Source organism: Pithys albifrons, chromosome 1 (genome assembly GCF_047495875.1).
Source record: "Pithys albifrons albifrons isolate INPA30051 chromosome 1, PitAlb_v1, whole genome shotgun sequence".
Classification (NCBI taxonomy): domain Eukaryota; kingdom Metazoa; phylum Chordata; class Aves; order Passeriformes; family Thamnophilidae; genus Pithys; species Pithys albifrons.
Genome location: NC_092458.1, coordinates 123,943,605 through 123,969,204, shown reverse-complemented (window position 1 = coordinate 123,969,204; position 25,600 = coordinate 123,943,605). Strand labels below are relative to the sequence as shown.

General features: G+C 43.0%; 1 protein-coding gene across 2 annotated transcripts in view; it reads right to left on the bottom strand.

The window, feature by feature from the left end:
- Nucleotides 1–1,476: 1,476 nt before the first annotated feature.
- The window catches only part of ERG (ETS transcription factor ERG), a 114,463-nt gene continuing 90,339 nt past the window's right edge, over nt 1,477–25,600 (bottom strand). For both annotated transcript variants that reach the window (XM_071566822.1, XM_071566832.1), the window contains exons 3-10: nt 20,676–20,827; nt 17,718–17,921; nt 16,706–16,786; nt 14,725–14,796; nt 9,067–9,135; nt 8,672–8,728; nt 6,740–6,787; nt 1,477–3,932 (exon numbers count right to left, since the gene is read on the bottom strand). In XM_071566822.1, the coding sequence (XP_071422923.1) occupies nt 3,412–3,932; nt 6,740–6,787; nt 8,672–8,728; nt 9,067–9,135; nt 14,725–14,796; nt 16,706–16,786; nt 17,718–17,921; nt 20,676–20,827 (1,204 nt within the window). In that variant the 3' untranslated portion in view covers nt 1,477–3,411. The remainder of the gene's footprint in view (nt 3,933–6,739; nt 6,788–8,671; nt 8,729–9,066; nt 9,136–14,724; nt 14,797–16,705; nt 16,787–17,717; nt 17,922–20,675; nt 20,828–25,600) is intronic.

The window sequence follows — 25,600 nt, the reverse complement described above, 5'->3', positions numbered from 1 at the left end:
GGAGAATTTTGGCTGTACTGGACCCATCCCTTGCCATGGACTGAACTGGGAACCAGCAACTAAAACTCTGGCTTTGCTCTGGTCTTCCTGGCTCCCAGTAGCAGGACCAGACCAGGTATGAGGCAGTGAGAGTAGAGACACTGCCATGGATCCACTGCCTGTGTTGGCTCTGCCAGTGCCCAGAGCCACCAGGCTGGTTCTTGTCCTCCAAAGGGAAGAGCCCATGGAGTGGTTGGTTGTTCCTTGGGGGTAGGAGACCCTGCAGGTAGTCCTGATGTAGAAGCAGTTGGGTCTCTCCATTCTTCACTCTCTTCACCCTCAGACTTGCAATATCGATATTTTCCAGGGCTCCTGGAAGGCTGTGAACTGATCCTGGAGAAAGGTGTAGATGTAAGACAGGTGTCCTGGACTGGTTCACCAGTGATCCTCCCATCTCCTGCTGTAGGATTTCGCTCTTGGAATCTTCATCCTCAGGAGGCTCCATCAGGCCACCTGCTGTGACTCCATCCCTGTCCCAGGACTTGGACCCTTTCTTTCAGTGCCAGGATGTTGTTCCCATTGCACAGGGTACCAGCCAGGCAACACAACCTGGAAATGCTGCAGGCAGCTCTGGGAGCACTGGGGATGCTTTGGAGGCCTTTGGGCATGTCCTTGCCAAGCCAAACAAAGATGGCTGTTTTACCTGGATTTTTAAGCATTTAATTAAAAGCTGGTTCAAAAATACACTTATCATTTTGAGTTGGAAGCACACATGAAGCAGACAGTGAGGGATCTGTAGATGTATTTCCACTGAAAGGCAAATTATTTATCCTTATACTCACATGTGGGTGTGCCTGTGGTAACTTTCTAAAATAAGTGAGTGATTAACCTCTTCCATGAGTTTTTTTTCCTTTTTCTTTTTTTTTTTAAAGAGATATAGACTCTCAATGCTTATTTCCCAAATGATCACAAAGTCTCACACATCAGTAACATAACCCTGTGCTTATAAAGTGCCACCAAGACACCCATAACACAAGAGCCTGGTGAGTTGGCTCCCATTGTAAAGTGCTCCCCGAAATGGAGATGCAGAACATCTCCTATCAAACCTGAAACCACACCCATTTTGTCTGAAAAAAAAAAAGAAAAATAGAGACAAAAGAGCAGCAAAAAGGAGGGACACAGAGGTCTGAGCTGTCTGGGGTCTCTGCAGTAAACAATTCTGGTTGTAGAGAGCCACTCATAAATGTCAGGGCTTATTTTCCAGATCAGTCCTTCAGATGGTGTTGCAAAAATACCCCAGTCATGCCATAAGACACCAGATGTGGCACTGGGGCCCAGGGCACAGTGTGGGAAGCCTCTAAAACTCGAACAGTAAAAAGAAAATCCTACCTTTTGTAAACAGCCAGGATGGACTGCAATGACCAAGGAGCTGCCATACACTCCATTCTGAAGTGAGGAATGATGGCAAATATTCATTATTCACTTTATTTGCTACTAATGATACAGTCTGTATTAAGAGCAGGGGGACACAGTAATTCAACAGATGCTTCAGAAGGAAGATACATCTCAGGCTGAGATTTTGCAGCACAGTTTGGTGGCAACAAAAGTTAAGTTCTAAGTATCAAAATTCTTCCTTAGAGGTCTCCTTTAGATCTCATCTTCCATCTTGGCCATAGTTGCAATCTCTGGGCAAAAGAAGCTCAGGACAGGAATGGCAAGGCACTCTTAAAGAAGGGCTGCAAGTGTTTTAGCAGAACTGTCTGGAAAAGAAGATACACTTTGAACTTTGGCTGTTTGGTCCTACCCTTTCACAACTGCCAGATTTCCCAAACCAAAATGCCTGGCTGATTTGAACATGGTGAGTAGCAGGTCTGATACAGGTGTCAGGCCCTAAAAATGCAAATACAAATGCAAACTGCAGTGTCAATCTGAATTGCCATGCTAGGCCAAGCTTATTTTATTACATACATTCTGCATTCTAAGTACTAATATGTTCATAATGTAAACATTAAAGCATACAGAGTTAAAATTCAAGGCCACAATAGTTTTTGATTGTCCCTTTTTTTTTTTTGTCTCTTTTTCTTTTTGGTCTGTGTGTGTGTCTTTGGTTGGCCGAGATCAACTCGTAGTGTATAAATGCATAAGTTATATAATAATTATATAAAAAGGAAAAAAAAAATAACATTGACTTGTATACTTCACTCTGACAAACGCACAGCGTTCGCGACTCGGTAAGAAAAACTGGCGCCCGCCTAACAAAAATACTTAGATGATTTCTGATCTTGGTTGTCTCTTGCTTTAACCAATAGAAAACAAACTCCCTTAGCAATGATGAGGTTCTAATTGGTCACTTTTAAATATCAGACACAATTCCAGTTTTACTTTTTTTAAAAAAAAAAAAAAAAAGAGAGAGAGAGAGAGATGCATATTCTGATTTCTGAATTCTTCTGCTTTTCCCTTTTCCCACTTTTCTTTTTATTACCATGAAATCAAGTCTGTTCCTCCTGAAATACTGGGAATGGTATAATACTGAGCAATATGTTTCACAAGTCCAAACAAGTGTTTCTTCATAGTCCCAACACCACTAAGTTTTCAGTCTTTTCAGTCTCTACTGGTAACAAAGTTTCTCTTCTCCCATTCTCACCACCTTCATCCTACTCCTTCTCCTTCCTGCTTCCTCTGCCAGGTGCAGGCCTCTGATCTACAATCATACACTTGCCCTTCAGCACATTCTCATTTCCAATGTTTGGCTCAGGGTTCCTGCAATACTGTCAAGGAATCTTAAAAGTTTGGGTTGTCTTCACAGTTTGAGTAGCTGATTCCCTCTGCTGAATGGAACTCATTTGATTTTAACTAAAACACTGCTGTTATATTCCAAATCAGCTTCCACACCAACCAGTCTCTTCTGCTGATATGTTTCTACTTTTTAAATACAGATAGGGGTTCTTTTTTTCCTTTTTTTTTTCCCTTTTCCCCCTCCTTTGTAATGATCCATATATTGTATGTTAGATCACTATAGACTTATCCTTATATTGCTGTAGTATAGTCCCAGTTTTGCACTAGCAAGGTATCAAACTTTACACATAAGCTTATCAACTTTTTAAGACCACCAGCTCCTGTAGATTCTCCTTATCATCATCTCATGCTTTTACCTACTAAAGTCTATTGTTGTTTGGTCCACAGAGTCGATGCCCATATACATTACATTTTAGTATCTTTATACTCCTTGGATATTTCCTTTAAATCCCTACTACAAAAGAGTGTTTTTGACATCTATTTTTAATGTGTTTTTTTTCCCAGCCAAACCTCCACTTGTCTCTTTAGGCACTTTTGATTCATGTACTCCAATAGCGCTCGCTGCGATTCACCAGGGATTTATCCCAGTGAGAAGCGTCTTTGCTTTGTGTGGTGTTTCTTTGCCACCTCCCCAGCTTAGTAGTAGGTGCCAAGATGAGAAGGCATATGAGCAGCTGGCAGCCTGGTGTTGGGGTAGATCCCTCCAGTTGGTGAATTCCAGTAGGGAGTCGGGGCAGCGAAAAAGCTCGACGATGTTACAGGCAAAGCAGGGGGGTGGGGAGCGACAAAGTTCATCTTCTGAGGGTGCGCGTGGTAGGAGCCCATGTAGGGGAGGTCTGATGGGTATTTGTACATGGAGGACTCTGGGGGGTGAGGCTGGAGGGCCTGAGCAATGCCATGGAAGTCGAATTTGTAGGCGTAGCGCTTGCCATGGACCTTAGTCATGATGTTCTTGTCGTAGTAGTAGCGGAGCGCGCGGCTGAGCTTGTCGTAGTTCATGTTGGGTTTGCTCTTCCGCTCCCCCCAGCGCCGGGCGACCTCGTCGGGGTCCGTCATCTTAAACTCCCCGTTGGTGCCCTCCCAGGTGATGCAGTTGGAGTTGGAGCTGTCCGAGAGGAGCTCCAGCAGGAACTGCCACAGCTGGATCTGCCCGCTCCCTGCGCGCAGAAACAAAGCAGAAATGTCAGGGCTTGGGAGTAAGAACATCAAGGCATCAATTCTGCCTCTCACACGGGACCCCACTAGGAAATGTTGCAATTCTGGTGCCTAATTCTCACCCTTAACCATTCCCTCTTCTCCCAGGAGTGTCTCATGAAATTCTAAAGGGCAGGGATAATTGTCATGTGTCATGTTTTCCCTCACGTGAGTGACAGAATGCCATTACATGGAGATCTAATTGTTACCTAATGCCATTCAGCGCAGACAATTGATGGGGAAATAATCCAGTGCTCATTTAGGAAACTAATCTTTAAAGTTCAGGACAAACAGCTTTCACTTGCGTAACATTTCACTTGTTCTCACAGCGTTATGTTGCAACTGAATGTTCCCTGCTATGGAATAAGCCTACACAAAATGGGGAAGTTTAGAGAGGGCTGGGCTCGTGCCAAACCGTATCATCCACTGGCAAAACACTTGCAAGAACAGTGAGAAGGTCCATGTCATCGTTCTGCTGCCTTGAATGAGTTTAAATGAAATTTGGAATTAAGACTTCAAATGTCGCTGTCGCATTTTTTTCTCGCTCTCTGCCAATTTGATCTCCGAAAGAAAACAATTAGTCTGGTGTAAACTTTGCAAAATTGAGTCAGAGCAACACAATTTGACCATTTTAGACAACTTAAAGCAGGTTTCAAAGGGCCTTGCCACTGATATTGTTGAAAGCTTAGAGTTTCTTAATAAAGCAGAGCTGAAATGATGCAAAATGGAGCCGAAGCAGCTTGCAAGGCAATCTGTTTCACAAGCACAGTGTCAGCACAATTTGCCAACCAGCCTGGATGTGCTAATTCAAACTACATCCCTGACCAGGAATCGGTTGGGTTTCTTTTTTTCCCCCAAACCAGCTCTGTGGGCACAAAACCCAAGCTTTTCTTTAGAAAGCTCATAGCAGCAATTACAATATCAAGCAGGAGTAGCATCTGAAATCCATTAGCAGTTTATACTTCAGTGCAACTGAAACCCACATTCGTTTCAATTATATTTATCCAAACTGTCCTTAATGAATTTCTTCTGTTCCATTAACATGCGTTAAATCAACAAACAAACAGAGGAATCCACGGTATGAGCAAGGCATGCAAGTTTTAATGCACAAAACATAACAAGGGGGATTAGCCTTTGAAAATCAATAAACAGTTGGGCACTGGACAAAACACAACGTTTTGAATAAGCAATCCAACATATGTTCTGACATAAACACTTGCCTTCCAAATGTAATATATAGTCCTATGAAAATAAATGGTTGCTGTCAATATCCTTTTAATGAGAGAGTAATTGCACCAGTTTATAAACACAGAGAATATGTCATAGCAGGGAAGGAGGGAGTGTAGTGCAACTCCATGGCCAAATGTTAAGGAAAACATCCCGATCCATCTCGTGTCAGTGTCATCCACAGTAATGAAGACTTCCAAATGGACAGTTGATAAGGTTTAAAAAGCCATGATTTATGAACAAATTAAAGGGATGTAGTCCCCCACTTCCAGTTAAGATTAGTGTTGCCTGGAACATCCTATTCTTAACACTTAATTACTTCCCTCTGCCACACAAAGCTGTTTCCAAAGTCAACTCAATCTAGAACTGTGTTTGATGCCACTTGGGGAAAAGTGAAAGGAAACAGATCGGTATTTTGGCAACTTCAGGCCTTGAAAAGTCATATGATCATTGTAAGAAGAAACACTGTCAGTGGGGGCTGAGAATGTGGAATGGGAAATGCTGTGCCCTGTGACTGTTCAAGCAAGGGAAATAGGAACACACAATGCCAATCCTTTGTGGCAGATCCTGATGTCCATTATGGTGCTGCGCAGCCACAGCCTGTCCTGCAGACTTGGAGCAGCTCCAGTGGAATCTGCACAATTCCCAACCAGAATTAATAATTTACCCAGAAAGTCCCTTGTCTTTAGAGAAAACATTATGGCCACAGGTTGGACTCAATGATCTTAGAAGTCTTTTCCAACCTGAATGATTCTGTGGCTCTATTCTAGGCTACAAGTCCCCGTCCATGTTTAACCTCATTGCCTTCTTAAAGTGGGACAACATTTTAGAAGTGACCCAATTATTCCTTGCAAATAGATTATGCTTTCCTGGTTTTTTTTCCTATAAATTTCTGTTGGCTTAGGTTATTCATCCCAAAGCTTTGTATTTGTCAAGGCAAGAATGAGACTGTGCTGTGGGATAAGGGAGTCTGGGACACATGTGATGCAGACTGGGAAGAGACCTGCACCCTTCTGGAGGGGTAACTGGAAGCCAGATGGGGTATCTTAATAAAATCCTGATATTTAGGCAACTCAAGTGAACTTCAGCTTCAAAGGTTGGACTTGATCATATTGGAGGGTTTTTTCTAACCTTAATGATCCTCTAATTCCTGTTGATAAAAAGAGTTAAAATACCTCTAACGAGGTGCTCAACTAAGTGTAACCACCTACTCCAGGATGACCTGAAAAGCTCTCTACAGAGATCTGTATTAAGTGTATCTTCACTAAATATCATGGGAAATCAGACACCCAGCTGATCTGCAGACACACAAGTTAAGGTACATGGGTTTCTATGTCCTAATCTGTGACCTGAGTCTCATCCTTGTTAATTTAGAAACCTAATTCTGCAGCACACTGGTGGGTATCATCAGCTCTCTCTCACTGAGTCACACTGAAGAGGGGTGAAATCAGACCCATCACCTTCCAGGTCTGGTCTGAAAGCTTAAATGGGGACACTGGCAAGGAAGAGAATTCCTCCTGAATCAGTAAAAATCCCTTCTCACCTGGATTTGCAAGTCGACTGCTGGTTGGTCCAAGAATCTGATAAGGATCTACAAAATTAAGAAAGAAAGGTTTAAAATCATTTATGTCAGTTTATTTTTTAACCTTGTAAGATACAGTGTGTGCTGCCTGGTGGGACAGCAGGTCCAACACCTAAGCAATTCCTCTCTCTGCATTGCAATGTTTGTGTATATTCTCTTCAAACCTGGTGTGCAAGGACATGCATTTGCCTTTTGCACTGTCTGAGTGTGCACAAGGGTATATTCAAGATGCCAGAGCCCTCGGGCACAGGCAGGCAATGGGTGAGAGCCACCTCCAAACAGGACAGTGGCACCTTTTCTTGTGAGGCCACATTTGTTCCTCCCTCTGGCAACGCTCTTTCTGTGCCGAAAGAGCCTCGACAAGAGGGCTGAGAGGGCATGGCTGAACCCCAGGAATGTGGCTGGGAAGAATTTCTCCCTGGAAAGGGTTGTCAGGCATTAGAAGGGGCTGCCCAGGAAGGTTTGGAGTGCCCAGCCCTCGAAGTGCCCAAGGCAGGACTGGCTGTGGCACTCAGTGCTCTGGGCTGGGGGACAAGGTGGGCATCAGGCACAGGATGGGCTCCATGATCCTGGAGCAATTTTTCAACCTAAATGATTCTGGGATTCTGGAATTCTTTGTCACTGGAGTCCAGTGAGGGATCCCATGTAGTGGAACCCAGCTAGGGTTTCAGAAGAGCCTGTGTCAGCCACACAGTGACTGCAGCACTTCAGTGTTTTTTCCTCAAGGAATTCCCTCTGGAAATAAAAACTTAGTTTGGCCTAAAGCACGACAGAAAAAAGGGAAAGCTGTACCAGCAGCACAGAAGCCAAAGTGATGGACTGCAAGCACAGCCTGGAGCCCCTCACTGCCATCCCTGTCCTGGGCTGCCTCGGCTCTGGACGGCTGCTCTCCAACAGCCTCCGGTTCCACAGCCAGGAAATAATCAGGATACATTCCTTATACATTTCAATGATCTGTGCAGCTCACACATGGCCATTAAATGGTCCTAAGGACTTACATAAATCATCAGGATCTTTCTAGAATGACTCTCATGCTTGGAAGGCCAGATTAGATAAAACATTGTTTGGGGCAAAAATCAGTGCAACCCTTCCCAGGCAGTGTGTGTATGAGTTAATGAGATGTAGTCATGTGCACAGTCTTACTTAGCTGTAACAAAACCCAGAATAATGATTTAAAATCCATGTGATAAAAACTGGCTCAGAGTCTTCTGAGCTAAGAATATCCTCTAAATCTCTTTTATTTCCTCCTTCTAACCTTTTGCTGTTAACAAAAGCCATAACACACTCAAAATCTCTGTAGTGCTTTCCAGCTACCTGTTCAAAACACAGCTGAATCCACACTAAGGGATTAGGTCCTACCCCGTGGATTTGCTGCTTTCAAAACACAAAAGGCACCCATTTTGCAAAAACACCAGTTTATCCTCAGTTTCCCAACAGACTGAGAATCCTTCCAATATTCCTGTTATATTCCAGGAGCCAAAATCAAATAGTTTTCTGTTTGCTGGAACCTATTTTCATTTCTTTCCTCATGCACATTTTCCAGCTGCTGGGATTTCAACCACTGGGGAGAATATGAACTTTTGGCCTCCTTACCTTCCACCTTTGCACCCAAACTGTACATAAGTACTTTTCTAAACAGCATTTTCACTCTTTAAGGCTGTCACTGCCTTTAAGCATCATTAAAAGGAACTTTTAGTGGCCAAGGGAGCCTTCAGCTCAGATCCAGGTGTGGAGCCAACTCATGCACATCTGGGGTTTTAGTGGTCACCAGCTGGAGATCTCCTGAGTGGTCTGAACCAGATGGTGCAGTTTGTTTCTGGTTGGCAGGTGAGAGCTTGTCCTTCCCATCATGTTCAACAAACCCAGGCACAACTCAAAGAAAATGACACCCACCTAACTGAGGACGTTGGTCTTCTGTTTTGGGCACTGTTGAGGATGATGGTTGAGTAGCTGAAAACAGAAAAACCCATGTAGTTATTTTTCTAGTTAGGAAGTTGGCCACCAAACCTATGACAGATCACAGGCCTGGAACTCCTGCTGCTCAGCACTGCATGATGGACACCACAGGATTTAGCTTTCTAAGACTGTCTGGTGATGGAATTCATGAAATCTGAGTTTCAGGAAGGCTGTGGCTGCCCAGTGACACCACCCAGGATTGCCCAGACATTGCAAACAGGCTTTCCAGCCAATGCACAGGTAAAAATCCTCAGAGCTGAGCACTGAGGCAGCTCCTATCAGTTCACTTTGGAGTCTAATCCAGGTTGCACCAGATGTGTAGATGCTTTTACCTTTTGACTGAGGACTGGGGTGGGTGTGACTCGTCCATGCTGATCTCCTGGCTTGCTCATAAGGCAGATCTGTGGAGAAAAAAGACATTTATTCATGCAGATACAGCACAAAGTGCTTATATCCATAAAGGGCACCTTTCTAGGGGGCTCTGGATTTGAAAAATTATTCCAATGGGAAAGATATTCCTTGTAAAAACCTTTATCATCTTTGTTGTATCTAAAAATAACAGCACCACGTTGCTGCCTGTGTTGCTTTTTAGAGGTGCCTGTTCTTGTTTGATGCCCAAACTGCACTGAAATAGCTGGTAAAAATGATCTTTAGAGACTGTGTAGAGTTCAGCACTTCCAAAGGCTCAGAGTACTCCCTTTTGTGCCCTTCCTCAGCCCAGGGCACCAAGGAATGACAAACACTGACATCTGTGTTAAGAGTCTTGCAGGAGAAGTCCCCAAAGAGGTCAGAGCTCATTTTATGCACAAATTGGGTACCAATCCCTCCCAATCTCTGCATGTAACAGTATTTTCTTATAAGAAGGTAGATTTTAGTTGATTTAAGGTGTCATTCTCTGCCAGTCTGTTGCTGTCATCCTTTGAGATCAATCAAACCTTATAAATTTAGCACATAAAAATGAAGAAACTAAACCATAAAAGCTTTCTCCATAAAGTAAATACAGTGAATTCAAATGTTTGGTTTACCCTTTGAAATCTTTGGCAGCTTCCTGTGCTTTTCTGTGTCTGGCTTTCACACATTAGTTAAAATTGCTGCCAAAACCAGAGACTTTTGTAGCCTGCCCAGGATCTCAGGAAAGCAGCAGAGCCCACCTGGTGTGGGCTCTTCTGGTTCTTAACACTGCTTTATTTTAGAATTTATGCTTGGAAATGAAACCAGTTGGGAAGCAAAGCAACAGCCACAGGCTGGCTCTGGGCAAGCCAGATGCATCTGCCCATTTCCAAGCAGTGAGAACAGAGGTATTGAATGGAAATAAAATGTAATGGGAAATTCTCAAGCAAAATGTCTTTCATTTATTTATTTAGCCTGTTTGGCTAAAGGAGCAGAGTGGCACTCCCAGCACTGCCATCTCCCAGAATCTCACACTCCAAAAACTTTGCTAAGAAACTGCATTTTCCTAATTAGTGATCTTGTATCCCTGATTTCCTGAGAACTGTTCCACAGCCTTGTCCTTCAGAAATACCACGAATTGTACAAGTGCTCATCTCTGAGGACAACACTGGTGTGCAGGTCAATCACTGCAACAGCCAGGTGTCCTGACCAGGCTGAGATCAACACTGCTATCAACATTTTAGTTTTAGTCAGAGTCACCTCATGGCCTGAAGATTTTACCATCTGGCAAAAATAGAATTCAGAATTACTCTTGTTGTATTTTCAAAGGGTTCTGGGTTCTGTCTGTACAGAAGGTGACAGGCTCAGCTGTGGGCTCTGATGTGTCTTGTCCAGCTCTGCCTTGCCTGGCTGGTTCTCCACCTCCATGGCAGGCTTGTCAGGGAGATTCTGGTGACATCAGAAACCTAATTTTTCCCTCTAGTTCTATTTTCTGCCCAGAAAGATGCTGTGCAATTCTACCTTCTCCTGTCCTGTCCTGTCCTGTCCTGTCCTGTCCTGTCCTGTCCTGTTCTGTTCTGTCCTCTCTATTTTTGGGTCTCCAAATTATTAGACCCCTGTACCCCCAGGGGACTCTGTGGTGCCACGTGCTTGAACTTGGTGGCACTTGCAGCCTCAAAGCACATTTGGTACAAATTGAATGTTTTGCCTTTTGACTCAACACATCACAAGGTGATCTTTTGACTGTGCCCTGTCCATGAAAAGATGAATCCAGTGATCAGCCCCTCTTGAAACAGCGTAAAATTCCAACCTGACTCTTAATTCAGCATCATGCCTTGAGAAACATGTTGCTATTCTGGATAAGTAGATCTGTTTATGTCCATGAGATATTAGTACAACGTGTCCTTATCTTGGAAAGATCTTTTCTGGGAATGCTCCTGTTTGGTGGGACATGTAGACAAACCCCTATCAGGTCTCCCTGAGCTCCCAACAGGCCTCATTGTATTTTTTACTTTCAGCTTTCTGAAACTTCATGTTCTGTTGTAAAGGTGACTGAAGAAACTCTCCTTTGTCACTGCAGCTCATGGCAAGCCCTGCTCATTTCCCATTTTCTATTGTAGTGCCTTAACAATGGCAATGCTTAATTACTTTCTCCAGAATTGCAGCCTAGAATTTGGTTAATTCCCACTGGACATTATGTATTCCCCCCTCCTCATTTTTGACCTTTTTCATGTCATCAAGTGACTGTCCCCAGGGTCTGCTATTGCTCTCACATGAACAGTGCTTTGTTATGGAAAAAATTGTTTGCAATCTACTTGAAATGTGACATTTAACTAAAAGGAAGGCCACGGAATAAGCCAACTAAAAACAGTTCCCTGAAAGAAAACTGAATTTCTGCAAAAAAACCTTTTTCCATTCTGCACAAAAATTGTGACTTTGAGGATATCTGTCAGTTTCTATTACAAGACAAAATAAAATAACACTTCCAAAATCACAGGGTAGTTTTTTTGCAGAAAATGTTCAGTTAGGATGCACTGATCTGCACAGAAGAACAGGGGCACCCCTATTTCCAAACTGCAATTCCCATCAGTAGTTGTGTAAACACAGAAAGATTTTGGAGTAAAGCCGTTTGGTTTATGTGTCATTTTAAACATGCTGTAGATAAAAACTCTGACATGAAGGAGCTCCCCATGTTTGATGTGTGGTTTAGAACTTTCAGAGAAAACTAATGGGTTTTTTTTCTATCACAAGTCAGGATGAAACAAATACTGAAATCACAGAACTTCTCATGGGGATAAAAAAAGCCAGTTTTTGCTCAAGTCCAAAGGAAAATGCCCTAAAACAGACTCTTAGAGCCTTTGCCTGAGATCCTCTCAACTGGCATGGCTATTTCCTGCAGGTCCCTCTGGTCCTGCGTTACATGTTCAATTCCCTTGGGAACTCCCGAGGGTTTGGGGGATCTGGATTTACACTGCACAGTTGGTCAGTGTTTCTATAGCTCTGCTTTGTCCTCTCATCCATGTCCATGCCAACATCCCCCCGTGCCACTCAGAGCTCCTGGGGACTCCCTGAACCTGGAGCCATGAGGGACACAGTCTGCTTTCATGTTTCATAAAAATGTCTAATTTTTTCTGCATATTCCACCTTCTAATTCTGAGACTAAGCAGGTGCTCTGTCACCCTCTTTATTTAGATAATTATATCGTGTTTCCTCAAGCCCAGACCTTGATTTGAACAGTTTCAAATGTTTCTATCTTTCCACATGCTCAAAAGATTTTCCACATTCCTGTGGCTTTGCCCTTCTAATTCTGCCAACAGCCTTTCTGATAAGGGATGATTCTCCAGCTTTCCAGGCAAGGCCACACTACTGCTTTATTTAATGGCACACTCAGATTTGCCACCTGATCCTTCACTGTGTTTCTTCATTTATTCACTTTTTTTCACTAGAGCAGTGGCTGTCACTGTGCCAGAAATAAGGAGGACTATGTTAAGTTGTTCTTTCATGAGTGAAGAAGGTTAATCTGAAGTAAGATATGCAAACAACTTGTGTCTTGCACTGTATTTATCAACTTGTCTTTTCAGCTGTTAAATAATGGCCAAGTCATTTCTCTCTAATGATGCCTGTACAGGAATCCTTTACAGGGATCTCTGCTTTTATATAATCACAAAGTCATAGAATCATGGAAATATTGGGTTGGAAGGAACTTTAATGATCTCATTCGAACCTCTGCCATGGGCAGGGACACCTCCCACTAGCCCAGGGTGCTCCAAGCCCTGTCTACCCTGGCCTTGGACACTCCCAGGGATGAGGCAGCCACAGCTGCTCTGCCCAACCTGTGCCAGGGCCTGCCCACCCTCACAAGAAACAATTTCTTCCTAATATCCAATCTAACCATACTCTCTTCCAGTTTGAAGCCATTCCTCCTTGTCCTGTCCCTCCAGCCCTTGGAAATGGTCTCTCTCCATCTTTCTTGTGGCTCCATCAACTCCTGGAAGGCCACACTGAGGTCCCCCCAAAGCTTCTCCTCTCCAGGCTGCACAATCCCAGCTGTGCCAGCCTTTCCTCCCAGCAGAGCTGCTCCATCCTCTGCCCATCCTGGGGCCTCCTCTGGCCTCTCCAGCAGCTCCATGTCCTTCCTGTGCTGCCCCCAGGGCTGGAGCAGCTCTGCAGGTGGGTCTCACCTGAGGGGCAGAGGGGTAGAATTCCCCCCTGCTCTGCTGCCCACTCTGCTTTGGATGCAGAAATCATATGCCATCTCTAAGTTATACATCAAATTTTATCATGTCCTTTTTCCAACTATTAATAATTCAACACCCCTACTTTAAGATGTCTATTATTAAGTCTTGGTGATGGGCTAATTAGCCAGATCTTCATTTGTTTCTTCTAAGCTGATTTAAATTCTACTGTAAATAGCTGTGGGGCCCTTTGGCAGATGCCAAGTGCCAAATGTATGCACTGAATCAGCCTTTTCCTTTTTATTCACTACTACAGACAAATTAAGTGGAGCAGAAGAGCTTGTTCCCCACGAATCTGAGCAGGGTGGGTTTGATCCCATAATGGCCTGGCAGTTGTTTCCTTATTTATCTTTTCTAATTATCAATTAACCAATCTACAGATGTGCATATATACATGTATACAAGTGTCTATAGAATAATTTCTTGGGATTATCCTGGATTACACAGGAGAGCATAGATAGAATATTTGCTATCCAAAACTCCCTGTTTTTAAGGCAGAAATTTATCATTTCACAAGAGTTTAGACAATTCAAGTGAATGTTCCTTCAGAACACTTGGATTTAAGCTTCTGGCTCAATCATTTATTTCCTTTAAATTTAATACTTTGCTGCAACTTCTTTTGATGTCTCATAATACTTTAAATTCATTATTGGAAAAGCAAATGTCCAGATAAGGCCATTTTTGGGGCATTTTTGTTTGGTGAAGGGTGATATAAAGAAAATTTTCAGCTTCACAGCCATATCCTCACCTTGTTCAATCATTCCCTTCAGCTTTTCACAAACCAGAACATCCACAATCCTTTCACAGGCTTTAAATATTTGAGCAGTAAGAACTTTCTTGTGTTTTGATTTTACTTATTTAAGTCTCTTAAACTCACACTGGACGTTGTGGGACCTGCTTGCCTCAAACATAAATAAAAAGCAGATAGCAGGAGAAATATATATCCTGTATTTTTAGGGTGTTTTTTCCCCAATATACATCAAATAGGATTATAAAAAAAGGGAATTTTTGCCTCATTTTACAAACAGAGAACTGAAGCACATTGAAAAGTGACTCTGCTGGGACAATGAAATATAAAAGTGAACAGAGCTCAGGTCTTCTGATTCTCTGGTGCTTCAGACAGTAAATAAAGTTGCTTTAAAGAGAGATATGTGGAAGAAATCAACTTATTAAACTGTTCTATTTAATCAACTCATTCTACACAATTAAATATACACACACATATATAATACATGTATATAATATATGTCTGTGTATTTAAAATACAGCCCAATATTTATGAAAAGAAGGAGAAAAAGAATTGAGATGCTTCAAGAGATGAAATGAGTGAGATCACAGGACACAAAAGGTGGTCATTGTTCATACCTGGCCTGGTTGTAATTCTTTGTGTTGCTTCTGGATAAACTGAAGTGTTTGGAAAAATAAAAGTGGCACCTCCTAAGGAGAAAAAAGAGGACATAACACCTCAAGATTCATTTCCACAGTCCCTAAAGCCACTGATGTTTTCCCTCCTGTCTGAATAAAGACTGTGAGTAATTTTACTCTTAGGACTGTTACATATAAAAGATCATTCTGATAGTCTTTACTCCTCTATAAATCTATTCAAATTCCTGGATATAACTCTGCAAAATCCATTTTAAGGACGGACAGGGAAGTTCAGGAAATCCCTTCTACCTTCACCACAACCAGTTCCACCTGGGCAGGTGGCTTTGTATGTTCTGAAATAAAACTTCTTTGCCATTCCCCAAACAGGTTCATTTTTTTTTTTTTCAACAGAGACTTTTGGGTCAGACCCTCAGAAATCTCATTATCTTCACAGAGTGAAAAAATTTAAAGTATTGATATAGAAAACAGTTCCTCACATATCTCAGGCATTGAAATGGCTTTAACTACACCAATTAGCTCCTAATGACCCTCTCTAGGCACTTGAGAAGGATTTGTGCAATTACTGCTGATTTCAAGAATAATTATTTTTTCCTAACTCTTCAGGGGTCCATTGAAAATTGAGCAACTGATTCACCCTGTGCTGATGATCAGCACAGAATTATTCCCACTCCCAATGACAGAGATGCAGACAATCTTATTTTGGTGAAATGTCAAAATATCATTCTCAGTGCACACACAGAGAAAAAGATAACACACAGAACTGCTGAACAACACTTGGATGTCTGCATGTGGAAACTGCTTGGCAAATTAGAACCAAAAAAGCCAGAGATGGAAAAAGCCATTGAGCACCTATTTTAAAAAAGGACTTAAGGTGTATCCCAAAGCACATCAGAATAAATGGAATTTGGTTTTTTGTTGCCTTTGGTGGGGTTTGCAGCAGGTCTACAGCCCACTGGCAAACCTCTCATCTCAGGGAGAAATCTTTAGTGAATTTTGCTGCAAAACTCCCTCCCAGTGAAAAATGAAATAAAATATGAAAGAGGCACTGCAATCCAAGTCTTGTTTTCTTTTTCTTTTGCATTATCCTTTGCATTATCTTTTTCATTTCTCATAAAGAATTGTTATTTCTGGTCACTGTAGGTAACTAATACCCTCAGGCATGATCATGCAATATTCCAAACATCTTTAGCCAGTATGGAGAACATACTGGATGTACAATTCCATGCCATCCTCTGCTGCACAACTGTTAGAGATAACGATCAAATGTATTCTGAATTATTTTCATAAATACTTTAAGGCACATCCTGAAGGACAGATGCTTTTGAGGCACGTGTCACTCTCCTACCTACACTCAACAATTTTCTGGGCCAAATCAACAGAAGGGTGAATCCCAACAAAAATCATTTCACATTCAGATCAGACTTCATTGAGCTTCCAACACCAAACTTAGTGGAATTTCCAGCTCACACAGCTAGAAAACAAGATGATCTAACTGCCTAAATAGCAATTTTATTGACTTATACAATATTTGCTGCATGGGAGGGGAGACAGCCACATTCACCAGAGCCCAAAGCAAGTGCTGGAGCACTTTGGAGCTCCACCAGGGTTCTGGGGGTCCATGGAGTAGATCTGGCCATACAATGAGACAGAATGAGAGAAAAAAGTCCTCATATAAAAGGATAAAAGGCCCCAAACCTGAATTTATCATGAGTCAGGGTCCCCATTCTCTTGCAGGACACAAGAAACTACCAGCCAGGAGACCATTTGTGCACCATCTGGCCCTGCACGATCCCACCTTTTCTCTGTGTGTCTGTGCATAAAACTCCCACACACGGCAAGGAGAGGATCCTCTTGTCTCCCTCCTGATTGACCACTTCCATTTCTTAGCAAGCAACCCAGAGAGAGGAATCCTGTGCTTTCCAGAGATGCCCTACAGCGATGGGAGCAGTGCCAGCATTACCTGTGTTTCTAGCATGCATTAACCGTGGAGAGTTTTGTAAGGCCTTATCAACATCATCTGAAGTCAAATGTGGAAGAGGAGCTACAAAACAAAACAAAAAGCAACACCAAAGCGTAAAAAAAAATATTGTGAATTATCTTTTTTTTTTTTTTTCTTTTTCAAAACAGTACTTTCCCCTGCCAGGATTGTTTGAACATGTCTATGGAGAGTTCCATCCTGCACTTGGGAGGGAGGTGTGTTTGCTGCAGCTTCAACCAGGGCACTCATTTATTCAACATTCTTATTTCTGACGGGTTTCCTGGCGGTGTGAGTGTGGAGGACACTTCACCACACTGGTGTTGCAATGCTGCTTGGTTTCTTCTCTAAAATCCACCTTCATTTGAACTCCTCCAACCTGCACATTTCCCTCAAGCTTAGGTGAAATCACTAGTCCCTTCTTGCCCTTTGAAATGCTAACCATGCACTACAACCAATTTGCATTTGGACTCCAAGGACTGTTCCTTTTTTGCCATGAATTTACAGAATTTTGATTTAATTCAGTTAAACCTCCCTGATCCTATTGAGAGTGCAGCAAACTGCTGCCACTCCTTTAAATCATGCCTGGAATTCACTTTATGAATCAATGTTTACACTCTTGTTTAGCATCCTCATCATTAAAATGGAAAGAAATGAGTATGTGACCAGAAAAAACAGTAGCACTGAATCCCATATGATTTTCTTCCTAGAGCAGGCTGATGAATATGCTGAATTTCAACAGGATTTTTCCCTCTGATGGATATGTAGAAAGATTCCCTGACTCTTTTCTTTGGTGAACATGAGCAATAGGCAACTGAAATTAAAGGGAACCTTTCCATCAAACTCAAAAGGCTTTGGATCAGGTTCCCTGCTGTGTTCTTAGGAACAGCAGCAACATTTGCAAACCCAGGTTAAGTTATCACACCACGAAATCCAAGACTGGTGTCAACCCCAGCCTGGGCACAGACTCTACCACGGCGATGGAGAACTTGCTTACTCTCTCTGAGGTAGTGTAGGTGTGACAGGAGGATATCTGCATTGTAGCTTGGGGTGAGTCTCTGGAAGTCATCTTTGGTCATTTTACAGAGCTCTTTGCCATCGATGTTCTGGAACAACAAGATGTCCACGTCGGGGAGCCCGTACTCCTTCACCGCCCACTCCAGCCACTGGCGCACGTGGTCTGTGCTCCACAGCGTGGGATCTGGGGGTGGCACAAGCCATGAGAACAGGTAGAAAAGAGTCAGTGCTGATGCAAGATAAATGCAGGCCACAGTCCAACTGGAGACACCTTAATCCCCTCTTTGCTGCCTGCGGGACGTGCATGAGGAATTAATTTGGTGTGTTGAGTGTGAGGGAGAAAAACAGTCTGGGAGAACTGTTTGGGAAGAGCTGTGAGCTGAGTGTTAACAAACCCTCTGCTGCTGAATGAGCTCCTCTCTCATTTAGTTCTCCTGTCTCATTAGTTTTACCCACAGATTAACAGAGGGTTCTGCCCCACCAACAGCACTGCAGCTTGCAGCAGAATGATTTTCACAGAATCACAGACTGTTCTGAGTTGGAAGGACCCACAAGGATCATCGAGTTCAACTCTTGAGTCAATGGCCCACACAGGGGATTGAACTCATGACCTTGGCGTTGTTACAGCCAAGTTTTAACCAACTGAGCTTTTCAAAGCTCTCTGTTGAATCTGTGTCTTTATTTAAGTGAAATTTCCACTCATGTCAGACCTACTCTGTCTTAGGTGTAGGCTAAGTGAGCACTCACAGCTTTGGGGCACATTAAAATATTCTGCATTTTCTTTCCCAGGCTGGGGGGTTACACTGGAGTACATTCCTACACCTCCATGGGTTTTTACTTAATACCTGAAGTATTGGCAAAACCATCTGGGAAAAAAACCCCAGCAAGAACTAGTCCAGATTGTCAGCAAGATGTTTCTGAATGAATCCTTAATTTAAAGGTTTTTTCCTTTCTAAATTCCTCCTTTTCCATTCTGCTTTTTAATAAAGACCCAACAACATGAAGGTCCCTGAGGACCTGCAGTGCTCATTCCTGCAACAGGAGACAGCTCCTACCAGGAAGAATTTACACTTCTTGCAGAGAAAAGGTCAATATCAAGAGGAAACAAATTCTTCAAGAGTTTCTGCCTTCCCACCTATAAGACTCTGTGATTCTGTGATATCCTCAAGACTGAGAATGGAACACATGGAGGTCAACTGGCTTTGTCCATCACATGAAGTTCTGTCAGATGAAAGGTTAAACAGCTTTTCCATGGCTTAACTTCCATGCCATTCCCTCTGTTTTGACTGTTCAGGTTGGTCTGAAAGAGGTGGAGACCTCCTTCCACAGGGAATATTGAGAGTGTCTCATGCTGTTGCTCACTCCCAGTCCTTCACCCCTTAATGCCTCCCCTTTTCTGAGCCTTCTCTCAGCATTTAAAACCTTGGGCTTGTTTGTTCTCTGAATTTCACTAAAAAACACTTAAAATAAGGCCTCCATCTGGTATGAAATAAGTAAGCAAGCCAGAGGGATGCAAGTCTGGTGGCAAATCTTGGGTGTGGATGGGATTGCCCACAGCTACAGCAGAGAACTCTGACAACTACAGTCAGTTTGGTTTGAAGGAAACATCCAAACACCGGGAATTTTATCAAAACATTTTGATTATGCCTCTAATTTTTAAAAGCTGCTTATTTATGACAACTAGAATAAAAAAGTTACCTCGGCTGAAAAATGACTTTTTAATTTCTGACCTTTGCCACTGCCTATGCAGTGATCAAAACCAACTGATTTTTACCCATTTATTTCTTCCAATGGCCTCAAAACAGCAAGGCTGTGCCTGTGACCATGTTGTTCTTTGACTGTCACTGAAATCCACTTTAAAACACATCTCCAGGAATACACTAAGAAAAAAATACCTTGCAGAGGTAACCATGCTAAAGGTTACCAGCAGGCTGAAAAATAAAGTGCCAAACACCAGGCAGAGAAATGTTTTAGAGGAACATTCAAATGTGGTCTCCTTCCAATTGTTATTCAGTGCATCACTCTTGTGTCTTCAGGACAGAATTGACAATACCATTGCAGGGGACACTGCAACAGATTTGTCCACACCTATCTTGACAAATAACTGAAATAATCACAGCTTGCAAAATTGGCCACAGTCAAGTTGCATATCTTGGCAACTGAAAAACTGTAAGAATATTAAGCAACACAGCAGGGGCAGAAATATTTCAGGCAGGCACATCTCTGCTGGAGAGGAACTGGCAGCAAAACATTCCCCTCCTGGCTGCAGGTGTGTCTACCCTGTGTATATCCAGTGGTTCATGAACACCCACATCTGATGTCATGATGGTCTCTGATGCTGGAAATAGGTCTGCTAATTATTTTGCAAGCCAATCCTCCAGCAGAGGTTTGTTTGGAGGAGTGAATGTGCCTTCTTGGGCCAGGAATCAACTGCTGAATCTCATAGCCAAGCCAAGGCTAACCAGGAATTTCTCAACTGGGCTCTTCTCTTGCAGGGGAGTTGTCAGTTTGCTTATTAAAATGTTTTACCCTGCCCACACTCAGGGGATAACACAGATAAAGGCTTTCACTGCCCTGTTGGACTGTGTCTTTCATGTGCTGAGGGTGGTTTGGTATTTGCATGGATTTCATGATCCTTTCTCACACACCCTCTGCACCTGCTACTCCATGGGTCAGGAAATGCAAGTGGCTCTTTCTTTAGCCCACTCTGGGGTGAAATCCTTCAAAAGGAGTAGAGAAGCCAGACAAGACCTGAATGCCTGTCCTCAGCCAGTCCTGCTGCTGGAATAAAGATATTTTTCATCTCATTTTCTCAATAACCCTGGGAAATTCCTGATCTTTTCTTCCTGATTGCCTCTGTCCAAACCTAAAACAATCTTAGCAAATTTAAGGAAACTGCCTTATTTTCAGCTTGACATTTTCCTGCAGAGGGTCTAACCTGCTGGCACGATGACTCTTCGTTCGTTGGTAGTCATGTTTGGGGGTGGGACGTGCTTCTCTTCCATGTAGTTTCCATAGTTCATCCCAACACTGTCTGAGCCACTGACCATCTTCCCTCCTTTTGCCACACTGCAGTCATCAGGGGAATTCCTAGACAGAGAAGAAAAGGTGTCTTCTATTGTTATTCCAATCTCTACTAATATCCTCAGCAGATAATCACCTTGAATGACATGGAAGAAGAGGACACAGGGACAGGGTTGGGCTGTCACTGGAAAACTCAGTACCTGCCACCCAGTGACTCTGCTGAGTCCTTCAGCTGTCTCAGAAAAACCAGCCAGGTTCAATGACCATGTATTTATTTTTTATTAGCAAAAGATCAGGCTTTTATATGTCTCCAAAACCTTAAACACTAATGATTTACTCAGAATCACAGAATCATAGAATGCAGTGGGTTGGAAAAGACCTCCGAGATCATCAAGTTCAACTGCAGTCCCTTTACCAGATCATGGCACTCAGTGCCACGGCCAAGCTCAGTTGAAAAACCTCCAGGGATGGGGAATCCACCCCCTCTCTGGGCAGCCCATTCCAATGCCTGAGCACTCTCTCTGCAAAGAATTTCTTTCTGATCTTCAACTTCAATTTCCCCTGGCAGAGCTTGAGCCCATCGTGCCCCCTTGTCCTATTGCTGAGTGCCTGGGAGAAGAGACCAACCCCCACCTGGCCAGAACTTCCCTTCAGGCAGTTCTAGACAGTGCTGAGGTCACCTCTGAGCCTCCTCTTCTCCAGGCTGAACACCCCCAGCTCCCTCAGCCTCTCTCCACAGCACTTGTGCTCCAGTCCCTTCACCAGCATGAAGGTTTTTCATGAGCTTGCTTAGCCTGGTGGCTGCATTTCTGCCTCCAAACATCTCATGGGCAACTCAGCAAACACAAAGATGCCCTCAGTGCAAATTTTCTGAGGACAAGCTATCATTAGTTGTCACTGTCCAAGCAGTCCAAGGCTTGGACAGCTTCCCATCTCCACTGCTTTCATTGTTGCAGGTGGGCCAAGCTCTGCTGCACTTTCTGTCATCCAATGGAGACACATCTCCACGTATGGCTCACAGCAAAGGAACATGTGCCAAAGCCATGATTCCAAATACCACACACAGCACTGGAAAAACCTTTCAGCTCCTGCCTAGCACAGTCTCCATGGTGCTGTAGCCAAGCAATGGAAATCTGCTGAGGATCTGCAACCAGACACCTCCTTAATTTTGGCTTTGCTTTCTGAATAGAGTCTTTAGGTTCAACATCCCACAGGGGGTTCCCTAATGGCATTTTAATTGCAGCACAGTTTTCTTTCTGGCAGCCACGGACATATTTGTCCCTTAATTTAATGTCTACAAAGTGTTTCATCAGAGAGAGAAAAATCGGTACAAAAATCAAAATAAAGGACACAGCCATGGGGAATACCTTGAAATGTAAAGAGGTTGTTTGGCAAGGGAAGGAGAGTGTTAGTTGGGATATGGATTTTTTAGTGATCACTAACAAGCTTTCTTTTAGTCCTACCATTTAATTCCTGAAACTGTACTATGGTCTTACTAAACAAGAAGCAAGTCACGGAATCACAGAATAACAAAATCACAGAATAGTTTGGGTTGGAAGGAACCTTAAAGATCATCCAGTGCCACCCCCAGCCATGGGCAGGGACACCTCCAACCCACCAACCCAGGTTGCCCCAAGCCCTGTCCAACCTGGCCTTGGACACTTCCAGGGATGGGGCAGCCACAGCTTCTTTGGGCACTCTGTGCCAGGGCCTGCCCACGCTCATAGGGAAGGATTTCCTCCTAATATCCCATCTAACCCTGCCCTCCTTCAGCTTAAGTCCATTGCCCCTTGCCCTGTCACTCCAAGTCCTACTGAAAAGTCCCTTTCCAACCTTCTTATAGCCCCTTTAGGCACTGGAAAGTGCTCCAAGGACTCCCTGGAGCCTTCTCCAGATTGAACAATCCCAGACCTCTCACCATCTCCACAGCAAAAGTGCTCCGGCCCTGGGGTTCATTTAGTGGCCTCCTCTGGACTCTAAGACTTCATTTGCTTCCCATTAATTTTCAGTCAAGAGAAGCAAGAGATCTTCCAAGACCCAGACTGCTCAAAGTGTTTTTCAAGATCTTCCCCTCAAAATGTGTTTAACCCAGATCCTCTTGCTCTCCCCAGCTTGGGAATTCCAGTGGAAATCGCTGCAAGTGTTGGGCAACATCATCCCAGTGTGCCCACCATACAGGTGTCTCCTCACAAGAGTTTTGCTGTTGTTTGAGGACAAAAGAGCAAAAATAATGTACAGTTTGGAGCAATGTCTGCCCAACATACCTCAAAAGGATGTGGAAATTATTTTATCCCCTGCTCAAGAGACTCAGTTGACTGCTCAGCACTCTGTGGCTTAGGAATTTATGCAGTTATAATTCTCACAGATGTGCTTTGAAAAAGTAACCAGCACTTGGAAAGCTGAGAAGACTCAGTGTAAATCTTAAGTACTAAAAGTATATTTTACATAGATCAGGTTTTTTTCTATGTGGTGTTTCTACTAATTTTACTCTTAATGTATATATATTAAATTAGAAAATAACTGCTGATGGCTTTCAGGTTAAAATAAAATATATCACAGAAACATTCAAGGGCTACTGTCATCATCTTTAGGAGAAGGATCAGGACCTTGAGTGTTGCCTGGGAATAGTTGGCTTCACTTGTGTAAAGACCCTGAAACTGCTGGGTCAGCCCCAGCACTGAAGAACCACCACAAGAGAAGACACAGTCAGCTCTTGTCCTTGAGAGGTGAGGAATTCAACCTTTCCTCTCACAACCACAGCACTTGGGCACTGTCCTCTCAGGTTTAATTTTGCTCTCCTGCTACACACCACTAATTATCATCCTGGGCTGCAGCTATTTCTGTCTAAGCAGAGCTGAGCAAAACAAAGCAACTTTTTCTTTTGGACATAAAGGTTGAAAAGGAGCTTTTGTGATGATTCCTTGTGACTAAAATGCTGGATTTTTCTATTTCCCTTTGACAAACACTAATGGTATAAGTGAGTCTGCACACTAAATTATGTATATTTGGAAACATCCCCCACCTCCTTCCCTTATACCTGCACTGACTCCCAAAAGCAATTATGTCCCAAAGAACTATTTGGCCAATTCACTGACTTTTTAGGAATGCTTTTAGGGAACAGAGTGTGCTTTAATCCAGTTGGCAGAGCTCCTTTATTTTGTATTCCTTTCTGAGATGAGGAATTTGGGATACAGGGACCCCAAAGTCTTGCTGCTGATGTGAAATACCCCACAAGCTCAGCCCACACCACTTCTAGAGGCAATTGTGCATTAAAAACCCTCTTGTAAACACTGAACAGCAAATGATGTGAGAGATCCAGTAGCACAGAACTTTTGGCATCCTGACAGGGCTTCTGAGATGGTTTTCTGATCTGAATATAAACACACAAGGGTGGGGAAGAAGATCATAAATAAGTCATAACTTTTCTTTAAAATCCGAAGCAAATGGCCAAGAGTTTTGTCCCGTGAGCTCACTGGGTGGACAAGAAAATCTCCCATTCATCAAATCTCCTAAGACCATGTTTAACTCTGAACATTTAAGCAGCTCCATGGGACTAACAGGACTACTCAGGTACTTCAAATTGAGCGTGTGCTCAAAACCACAGAGCCAGCACTTAATTCAACTGCCTGAAATGGACTTCTACTGCACAGAAAGCAAAACTGAAAATGCAAGTAGACACTAGAAAATGGTATTTTTAGTGCCCAGAAGATCAACAAGAGAGTGATTGTCTACAAAGGGGTTTTTTTAGGGCTTTCTGTGAGTCTGCTTTATTTCTGAGCCACCAGGGGAGCAGGGTGGAAAAGCAGCTTTTGGAAAGTGTGCCCAGGGTAAAAGGTGCAGCTTTGCAGTGATTCATCCTCAGCTCCAGGTCTGAAGTGAAACCCAAGATGTTTTTCTGTGCAGCTGCATGTTATTTTTACCCTTTGTAAATATACTGGGTTACACCTGGAATTTACAAAAGAAATTAAAATCTGAAAAAGAGGAAAGACTTCAAGCAATCACGGTACCCAAGAACAGTCCAGTCCTGAGCTGATTCAGCTCTGATTGCTGATAAATATCTGTTAGAAAGTATTTCCCCACAGGCCCTTGGACCTAGAAGCTTCACCTTCATACAGGGTTACTTAAAATTGAGCTGATTTGATGGTTAAATTTATCACCCACTCCTACTGAAGCTGATTGGAGTTTTGCCAGCCACTGACTCTGATGAAAGCAGATGTAAGTTCATAAATAAGTGTATGAAACACATTTTTCCTCTTCACTATGCTACTATTTTCCCCATGTGACATAAAACACCTGTGCTCTGTTAAAATGCAAGGTGTCAGAGCAATACAGATTAAGACCCAGCAAAATTCTGCATGATTTCTGGGACATTCCCATAATACAAACTCCTTTATTTAATATTTCTGAAGTTCACAGGGAAATACATAAATACAATGTCCAAAAATCTACATGTCTTTACAAGTTTATTTAATATTAATTATCCAAGCTTGGATAACTTTCTTATTTATAGAAGAGGGGTCTCAGGAGGGCAGAACAGTGTAAGGGTATCTTTGAAGAGCTTTCCATGCAATCCATGGCTGGTCAATGGACACTGAACTACCACAAACTTTTCTTCTGTGAGTGAACAAACCATGACACTGTCCAGCAGGAAAAAGATCTCTCTTCTCTCCCAGTGACCAGAGAGAAAGGGGCAAGACCCCAGCAGGGCTGAAATGTTCCCATCCTGTCCTGACATAGAAGAGGGAGAGCTCCACAAAGCAGCTCCCTCCCAGAATTTGGGCTAACATTTGCAAACTTATATTTAGCCAAAATGACATCCTGTAAAGGTCAGCTCATACT